This window comes from Hemicordylus capensis, chromosome 2 (genome assembly GCF_027244095.1).
Source record: "Hemicordylus capensis ecotype Gifberg chromosome 2, rHemCap1.1.pri, whole genome shotgun sequence".
Lineage (NCBI taxonomy): Eukaryota > Metazoa > Chordata > Lepidosauria > Squamata > Cordylidae > Hemicordylus > Hemicordylus capensis.
In genome coordinates this window covers 206,913,841-206,923,794 of record NC_069658.1, presented here as the reverse complement: position 1 = coordinate 206,923,794, position 9,954 = coordinate 206,913,841, and the positions used below count along the sequence as shown (strand labels likewise).

Genomic DNA, 9,954 nt, shown 5'->3' with positions numbered 1-9,954 from the left:
ATTCTCTTTATTTAGCAGGGGAGAGTAACTGGCCCTCTCCACCCCCAGCACAGTATCTCTCCAGTGACTGTTGCTGGTGTCTATTTTATGTTTCTTTTTAGATTGTGAGCCCTTTGGATACAGGGATCCATCTTATTTATTTATTATGTCTCTATGTAAACTGCCCTGAGCCATTTTTTGGAAGGGCGGTATAGAAATCGAATGAATGAATGAATGAAATGTGGTTCAATGTTGACAAGAGTCAAGTGATACACATTAGGACAAAAACCCCTGACTTCAAGTATATGCTGATGGGATCTGAGCTGTTGGTGATTGACCAGGAGAGGGATCTTGGGGTCGTGGTGGACAGCTCCTTGAAAGTGTCAACTCAATATGCGGCAGCTGTAAAAAAGGCCAGTTCCATGCTAGGGATCATGAGGAAGGGGATGGAAAATAAAACTGCTAAAATCATAATGCCCTTATAAAAAAAAAAAAACTACGGTGCCACCACATCTGAAGTACTGCGTACAATTCTGGTCACCACATCTAAAGGAGGACACTGTAGAACTGGAGAAGGAGCAGAAGAGGTCACCAAGATGATCAGGGGCCTGGAGCAGCTTCCTTAGGAGGCAAGGCTACTGCATCTGGGGTTATTTAGCTTGAAAAAGAGGCATGATAAAAGATAAAATTATTCATGGAGTGGCGAGGGTGGGCCGAGAGAATCTTTCCTACAGAATTCCTTGCCCTGGGATGTGATGGTCACCAGCTTGAAGGGCTTTAAAAGGAGCTTAGACAAATTGATGGAGGACAGGTCTGATGAGTAGAGGCCACCTCCAGCCGCAGAGGCACGAGGCCTCTCAATCCCAGTTGCAGGGGAGAGAGGGCACACTCTCCCCTCTGGCCTGTGGGCTCCCCAGCGGCGGCATCTGGTGGGCCACTGTGTGAAACAGGATGCTGGACTAGAGGGGGCCTGAGCCAGCAGGGCGGCTGTTCTGCTCCTATTCTCCCCCCACCCACCACCCGAAGGCTTAAGACACCACCACCCCTCCAAAAAACATTTTCCCCGAGACACAAAGTGTTGTGCCTGGGGATTCAATGCACCAAGCATACACCTTGCTTGAGACAGCAGGCAGGAATTGCCCCCGCTTGCATGCAAGGCCTCCCTTGGTTTGCATCCGGACGGGAGAAATGAAGGTCCAGCTGCATTTATCCTGGCTTATTTGCTGGCAGCTCAAAAACCAGGCCTCCTCTAGGGTTGCCCCGGGGCTCTGGAACACACTCCCTCATGAAATCAGACTTTTAGTTTATGATGCTTTAAAGGGCCAGTGATGGTGATTTTGTTTTCGATGATCCAAGGTTTCACCTGGTGTTAGGTCTTAATTGCAAACTGCCCAGAGGTCTTATATGGGGGGGCGGTATAGAAATATGATGAATAAAATACATCATATTTTATGGGATACCGACTTTGACTGCCAACTGCTCATGCTGGCAGAGTTCGTGTGTGAAAATGCAGGAGTAGCTTTCCCCATCTTGTGAACTGCCCAGGGACCTTTTTGCATGGGGCGGCCTATCAATGGACTAGACTAAAACGAAGGTGGGGGCCCCGGGCAGGGAGGAGCTTGGCTCAAGCCTCTCTCACAGACCAGGCTGCTGCCACACGGCTGGCCAGACTTCACCCCACTTCTAGCCCACAGGGGGTCCAGCTGCACCCCCACGGAAGCCAGTTCCAAGAATAGCAGGAATGGCGCGGCTTGGCCCAGGAAGGGCCCAGGCACGGCTAGTGGAAACCGCCCCCCCCCCCCCCGTGGCTGCTTGGAAAGGGGAGGCTGCCCGACCTCCAAGCGAAGCAGTGAGTGGGCCAGGGAGAGGGCAGTGGGGGCTCGGGCCAGGCAGCGCTCGCCAGCTCTCTGGCTTCTCTTCGACAGCTGTGGGGGGGGGGAAGCAGCAGGGAGCGCCCCAGTGCCACCCCAGAAATCCAACCCCCCCCACCGCCAACAGAGATCCCAGCAGATCTCCAGAGATCCCTAGAGCAAGCCCACCCTGCGGAATGGGGCGGAAGCGAAGCACTTGGAGGGGGAAGAGAACTCGGGAGCAAGTTCCAGGAGTGGGGCAATCCTGACTCCGAGGAGGGCACTGCCAACGAGAAGCCCGCTGGGCCAGAAGACGCAGACATCTGTAGGGAGGCCAGACGAGAGTCCCTTTTTATTTGTTTTTTAAATCAGGATGTCACGGCAGACCGAGTCTCTTACGGCTGCCTTCTTGACAGTGAGAAAAAACAAGCAGCACACCCCTCTAGCACACAGTCCCAGCGGCCAAATTCTGGGGGTCTGGTTCCCTTGCTCCGGTCACACAGACTCTGCCCTCCCTGCCCCACAAGAGGAGAATTGTTTGTTCGTTCAAACGCTTTGGGTGGTCCCAAACGGAGCTGCTCAAACCAACACAACAGCAGACCATGCTCAGCGCCGTGGTTTCCAACAGAGCCAGTGAGTTGCTGTTCTTGTCAAAGGGACCCTCCACACACACACACACACACAGACCCCTACCCCTGGAGGAGGGTTTCCACTCCTCTCTCCCCATTAATTTCTAAAGGGCAGACATCTTGGTATTTAGAAAAAAAATACTTGGGGAAGGGAGAACAAAGCCTACCAGCCCATTCCTCCTGAGTCTCGAGGAAGAGGAAGTGAAACCGAGTCATCTAAAGAGTTCGGGGCCCCCGGTCCCTGGGGGGAGGGGCGGGCTCCGAGGTAACAGCAGCCAGCCGCTCTGCCTCTCCTGAGCTCACGGGGTCTGGATGTCCAGCAGCCCCACAGCCACGACCCGGCTCCTCACGGCTTCGCCGCCTGCCTCCCGGGCTTCTTCTCTTGTTGTCCTCGGCCACTGCCTGGAATCCCGCCTCGGCCGCGGCCTCCAAACACACCTGTGGGGAGAAGAGTGGAAGGGTTCTTAGAGGGGCCCTGGCACCCCATGTGGCCCCTGTGCATCAGCAGCAGCACTGCTGGCCTGGATCCAGGGGCTCCATCTTCAAGATGCCTGTGGGAAGCCCACACGCAGGGCAGAAAGGCAGCAGCCCACTCCAGTAACTGGCATTCAGGTAGACTGCCTCTGGATGTGGAGTTGCCATTTAGTCCCCAGATGGCCTAACAGCAGTTGATAGACCCGTCTTCTTCCACAAAGTTGTCCCATCCTGGTTTCCAAGAGGCCCTCAGAGGCTGGGCACAAGACAGACCTTTGGTCTGACCTTGCAAGGCTTTCGACAGGCACACCAGCAGCTGCTAGTCATGATAACTCCATGGAGACTCTCTGCACAGAAGCAGTCCACGTGTGAGTTAATCGGAGCTTCACGGGAGCTCTCAAGGCAACCCAACCCCTCGGGTTCGTGGAGCATCCCCTGCCCCTCCCCGCCCTCCAGTCAGCTGACTTGGGGCTCCCAAGAGGCTCCAAGCTCTTGCTGTGCAGTGAAGAGGAGGCTGCCGCCCCCAGCTCAAGACGGCAGGAGTGGATGCAGTCGGCTTCTCTGCAGTGCCCTGGGGCTGCTGTGTTTTGCAGCGCCCCAGGAGGCCGAGCCAGAGCCCTGCAAGCTCATCCGCACTCACGCCAATGCTTGGCCTTTGAAAAGCAGACCCCCAGCAGATGGAACTGAGGCAGCCAGCTGGCTGGCAGGACCCAGGACAGACAGAGCCTGTGGCTGGCCTAGAGGGAATCCAAGGACTGGATCCCCACTTTGTGGGCAAGGCCCAAACATGGAGAGGAGCACTGGAGAAGGAAGACTGCCCCCCTGAAGACGAGTGAGGCTGCCTTCCACCAAGTCCTTAGTCCCTCCAAGCCAAGTATCGTCTACACTGGGGAAGGCACTCCTGGCTCTCCAGCTGCTGCTAAATTCCGCCTCCCATCACCCCCAGCTAAAAGGTAGTGAGGCTGGGGATGATGCGAGTTCGATACCTGGCGATCCCAGGTCTCCATGGGTCATGAAACTGCTGGGAGAGATCACCAGGAGGTTTGGTGCAGAGTGTTCTCAATATGCTGACGACACCCAGGTCTATTTCTCCATGACAACCTCATGAGGAGAAGGCATAACTTCCCTAAAAGCCTGCCTGGAAGCGGTAATGGGCTGGATGAGGGATAACAAACAGAAGTTGAATCCAAATAAGACAGAGGTACTAACAGAGTGCACACAGCACTCAAGAGATGGTTTAGATCTGCCTGTTCTAGACGGGGCTAAACTCCCCGCAAAAGAACAAGTACGATCTAGGACCTTGGGAGTGCTCCTTGATCCAAAACTCTCTCTGGTCTCTCAGGATGAGGCAGTGGCCAGGTGCACCTTGTTATCAGCTTTGGCTGATATGTCAGCTACACCCGTTTCTGGAGGAAAGTGACCTTACAACAGTGTTACATATATGCTGCTAATCTCCAGGCTTGACTACTGTAATGCACTCTACATGGGGCAGCCTTTGTACATAGTCCAGAAACTACTGCTGGTGCAGAATGCGGCAGCCAGACCGGTCTCTGTAATAACCTGAAGAGAGTTTATAACACCAATCTTAAAAGAACTGCACTGGCTGCTGCTATGTTTCAAAGAGAAATACGAAGTACTGGTTATTACTTATAAAGCCCTGAAGGGCTTGGATCCAGGACACTTGAGAGAGCGCCTTCTTCATCATGAACCCTGCTGCCTATCAAGATCGTCTGGGGAGGTCTGGTTACAGCTACCCCCAGCTTGTTTGGTGGCTACTAGGGACTGGGCCTTCTCTGTTGCTGCCATGGGACCCTGGAATACACTCCCTGTTAAGAGTCAGAGTATCTAAATCTCTGGCTGTTTTTTGAAAACGACCCTTAAGATGCACCTGTTCTCTCAGGCTCTTCAGTAGTTTTAATTGTTTTTCTATCATAATTGTTTTGATCATTTTAACCTGTTTCATACTCGTATTTCAACTGATGTACACCACCTAGGGAGGCACATGTCAAAGCGGGATAGAAATAAGATAAAGAAGTGAATGCCAGCAGACCTGGGCTTCTGGAAGCAGGGCTTACCTCGGCCGGTCCCGCCCACACCACGCCCCTTCTGCTGCTTCTGCTGCTGCATGCCCCCACGGCCTCTGCCCTTCGAGACCACCTCCTCCTTCACCATGTCGATGATCTCGTCTGGGATGCGCAGGTATTTGATGGTGCTGCCCCGGATATAGCACTCGGGCATCCTCCAGAACTTGTCTCCATCCTACCAGAGAGTGGGGGGTAGAAGTAAATAAAAATCAGGCTGTGACACAGGGTTAGTCCACAGGGAACTTGCTATTTTCATATTTTAAAGACCTTTTCTTACAAAGCAAAATGGCATACATGAAGATCAAAATAATTAGGACACGACACATGAACAAGCTATTTGTAGGCACCCCACCCCAATGTTTGGGGCACAGGACAGCCCTCACAGAAGTAGTTTGACACCACAGTAGCTGAACATCTTGCGTTCACATCAGGTTAACATAGAACAGTCCTGCTGGATCATGCCCAAGGCCCATCCAGTCCAGCATACAGGGGCCCACCAAATGCCTCCAGGAAGCCCACAGGCAGGAGCTGAGGGGGGCACACCCTCTCTCCTGCTCTTGCTCCCCTGCAACTGGTATTTTGCAGCATCTTGCCTCAGAGGCTGGAGGTGGCCTCAAGTCACCAGACTAATAGCCATTGATAGACCTGTCCTCCGTGAATCTGTATAAGCCCCACTTGAAGCCTTCCAAGCTGGTGGCCATCACCACATCCCGTGACAGAGAATTCCACAGATTAACTATGTGCTGTGGGGAAAAGTACTTCCTTTTGTTGGTCCTAAAATTCCCAGGCTTCAGTTTCATGGGATGGCCCCTGGTTTTAGTGTTGTGAAAAGGGAAAAAATTATCTGTCCACACTCTCTACTCCATGCCGGGGCCCCCTAAGTTGGGCCGGCCTGTTTAGAGACTCCGCTCAGGGCAGAGAAGGAATGAGGAGGTCATTTGGTCCTTGCCAGAGGCCTTCTGGGGCTAGTTGAGCTTGTCATGGACTTCCCTGGAAAGGCGACCAAGCCTTTCAAAAAGCCAGGCAGCACCACCTAGTGGGAATGCAGCAAAACAGCAAGGCTAGAAGAGGCCGAAAGCGGAACTGCTAACAAGACTTAAATCCATGTGCGCACGTACATGTGTAGTTCGTTAATAAACTCACTCACTAACCGGATGTGTACCCAATCTGACAAGACACAGAATAAGGAGGATCAGTGGTATTTTGTACAAACAATATCATCCAAGCATTTATATCTATCTTGACAGAAAGTTACTCGATATTCATCAAAACAGATTTTTTAAAAGTGCCAGTGGGGTGTAGTGGCTAGAGTGCTGGACTAGGACTAGGGAGACCCGAGTTCAAATCCCCATTCAGCCGTGAAACTAGCTGGGAGACTCTGGGCCAGTCACTTCTCTCCCAGCCTAACCTACTTCACAGGGTTGTTGTGAAGAAAAACCTAAGTATGTAGTAAACCGCTCTGGGCTCCTTGTAGGAAGAGCGGGATATAAAATGTAGAAATTTGGCTTCTGCTACAATAGAACTAAGGATCCACAAACCAATAAGGCTACGTTTTGGGACTTTCCAAGAAACCTTATTTTTGCCATTACGTATTTGCACATCGGATTATCAGACTTTAACACAAATAAAGTGCTTTGATGAATATATAATAGCTTTCTATGAAGATAATACATAAACTTTTAGATACTAGTTAGTTTGTACATGATGCCCCGATCTTCCTTATTCTATAAGGTTTTTTGTGTTCATGATTTGCTATTCTTGTGGTTCTCAGAGCCCTGCCTGCCAATAAGTGGGGTACAAATGCATTGGAACATAGGAAACTGCCACATAATGAGTCAGACCATTGGTCTATCTAGCTCAGTATTGTCTTCATAGACTGGCAGCGGCTTCTCCAAGGTTGCAGGCAGGAGTCTCTCTCAGCCCTATCTTGGAGAAGCCAGGGAGGAAACTTGGAACTTCTATGCTCTTCCCAGAGCAGCTCCGTCCCCTGAGGGGAATCTCTTCCAGTAGTCACACTTCTAGTCTCCCATTCATATGCAACCAGGGCAGACCCTGCTTAGCTAAGGGGACAAGTCATGCTTGCTGCCACAAGACCAGCTCTCCTCATTCAAGCAGAAAAGCATCCATTGCAGTGACCATTAACGATTAAGAAGCTGAAATGGAACCTTAAAGAAGACCACCTTTTGAACAGTACGTGCTGGGGATAAACAGAGGAGGCTGTTGCCTAGTGGGCTTACTGGGAGGCATTTGTGGAGAGAGAGCCAGCGTGGTGTAGTGGTTAGAGTGCTGGACTAGGACCGGGGAGACCCGAGTTCAAATCCCCATTCAGCCGTGAAACTAGCTGGGCGACTCTGGGCCAGTCACTTCTCTCTCTCTCAGCCTAGCCTACTTCACAGGGTTGTTGTGAAAGAGAAACTCAAGGATGTAGTACACCGCTCTGGGATCCTTGGAGGAAGAGCGGGATATAAATGTAAAAATAAAAATAATAATAATAATAATTTGGCTGTCCTCTCTTGGAAACAGGATGCTGGGCTAGGTGGACCTAGCTCTCTCTGGGAAGAGAGCTGGTCTTGTGGTAGCAAGCATGACTTGTCCCCTCAAGCTAAGCAGGATCCACCCTGGTTGCATACAAAAGGGAGACTAGAAGTGTGAGCACTGGAAGATATTCCCCTCAGTGGATGGAGCCGCTCTGGGAAGAGGATCTAGGCTCCAAGTTCCCTCCCTGGCAGCACCCCCAATTCCCTTGCAGTTACCAAGTCCTTCCCAATGTCGAGCCTAGACCTGCTTCCTTGTCACGTCAACCCCTTGGCCCCGGCCCTGCCTCGGGAGCCACAGAGACCCAGTCCACCCCTCCTCCAAGGCAGCAGCCTTCCAGACATTCCCTCCCCTGAGCCTTCTCTCCTGCCGACTAAACAGCCCTAGCGCCTTCAGCCACTCCACACAGGTCTTCCCTGACTCATCCAGCATTCTCACCGTGGGCTAAAGCAGGAGAACATAGGATGCTGCCATATACTGAGTCAGACCCTTGGTCCGTCTAGCTCAGTACTGTCTGCACAGACTGGCAGCGACTTCTCCAAGGTTTCAGGCTGGAATCTCTCTCAGCTTTGGCTTGGAGATGCTGCCAGGGAGGAAGCAATGTCTTCCAGCGCTCACACTTCTAGCCTCCCATTCATTTGCAACCAGGGTAGACGCTGCTTAGTAAAAGGGACAAGTCATGCTTGCGACCACCAGCCCAGCTCTCCTCTCAAGAGAGGCCCAATGTCTGGCCAGCACACACCAGCACCCCATATCTGAATGGGATATTGGTCCATAAAAGTGAGCAAAGCTGCGCCATCTCACAGTCCTGACTGCCCTGTTCACCAGCTGGCTGGCATCTTTCCCTTGCTGCACGAATACTGCCAGTTGCCTCCCAGCCTGCCTTACCCTGGACGTGCAGATGACCTCCCGGAGGTTGATGTTCATCCAGTTGTCACAGCTCACCAGGTGGCCGTTGTACGTCTCTCCATTTTTGAGTTCCACCAGCTGAAAGGACGATAAGTGCTGCTCATGAAAGGATCTACTGCCAGAAGGGCAACATCCGGACAGAGAGCCAGTTCTCACTAGCCCAGCAGGTGAGGATTCAATCCGAATTCATTCAGGCAAGCATACAACCACAGAAGCCTCCCCTTAGGAGTGGTATGGTCCAGGCTCAAGAGTACCCAGTCACTGTGTGAACAGGGACTGATGCAGAGACATTCCTGCAAACAGAGACTGGCACTTGAATTAACTCCTCCCCCCCCCATCCAAGTTTAAGATGGAACCACTTATAGAATCAGCTTGCTCACCCAAGCCCACTTGCAGGCATTAGAATTCACTGGCTACTCACCATCGGGTGGTTCTGCGCAGTCTTCAGCAAGGACAGTGGAAGCTGCAAGAAAGGAACATAGGAAGCTGCCATATACCAAGTCAAGCCCTTGGTCCACCTAGTTCAGTATCGTCTACCCAGACTGGCAGCAGCTTCTCCAAGGTTACAGGCAGGAGTCTCTCTCAGCCCTCTCTCGGAGATGCTGCCAGGGAGGGAACTTGGACAATTCATGCCCTCCTCACAAACTGCTTGAGAAAGGGGTTTTTCAATATTCAAGCGTTTCCCTGTCTTCAACCATGTTCACTTTGATTTCTGCAACACAGGTCAGGCATCGCAGCAAACACTGCAGGGTCCCTCCATAGCTATGGGCAGGGGCAGGGACCCACCCGACACAACACATGTCAAGGGGGCAGGAGAGGAGGAGGAGGGAGAGCCAGCCAGCCAGCCACCTTGGGAGGAAGCCCCACTGAAGACAGGGCGCCTTGCTCCCAGGTAGGCACATGTCCAGGAGTGCAAGGCCACCCAGCCGCCCTAAGCACCCTCCCCGCAAAGCAGCGTCGGGTGGGGCTTGCTCCCGAGTAGGGCTGGGCAGGATCCGGGCCTCCAGCTCAGGGCCCAAGGAGGCGGCTTCTTCTTCAGGGCAGGGGGGGCAACCCCTCACGGGGGCACGGGGAGGGGGGCACCCTGAGCGCCCTCCCTTGGCGGGGGGGCTTCACCGACACCAGCGCCGCCTGCCGGGCCCCCGCCCTTGGAGGTCAGTCCCCTTGAGCTGCGGGGTCCCTGCTGCTTCCGGGTGGGCGGGCCCGGGAGCGGGGCGCTGCCTGGATCGCCCGCGCCGCTGCCTCACCATCCTCCTGGTCGGGGGGGCCGCCGCGGGAGCACCCACTTCCGCTTCCTGTCTGCCCGACCCCCACTTCCGCCCGCCGTTGGCTTTTTCGACTCAGCTGCCAGCCAATCGGCGCACAGCCCGGCGCGGCCAATGGAAGGTCGCCCTCAGCCCCGGCCGTAAAGCACGTGCGGCAGCGGCGTCGCAAATCGAAGGCGGGGCGGGCGCGGCGCTCCTACCCATCCTGCCCTGCGGTGGCACAGACAAT

General features: G+C 53.4%; 1 protein-coding gene across 1 annotated transcript; it reads right to left on the bottom strand.

Moving 5' to 3' along the window:
• Positions 1-2,153: 2,153 nt before the first annotated feature.
• Positions 2,154-9,842, bottom strand: LSM4 (LSM4 homolog, U6 small nuclear RNA and mRNA degradation associated). The gene is made up of 5 exons (XM_053291761.1): positions 9,708-9,842; positions 8,882-8,923; positions 8,440-8,538; positions 5,008-5,191; positions 2,154-2,896 (listed from the first exon to the last, which is right to left on the bottom strand). The coding sequence occupies exons 1-5, from the start codon at positions 9,708-9,710 to the stop codon at positions 2,805-2,807; spliced, it is 420 nt and encodes a 139-aa protein (XP_053147736.1). The 5' UTR covers positions 9,711-9,842; the 3' UTR covers positions 2,154-2,804.
• Positions 9,843-9,954: the final 112 nt, after the last annotated feature.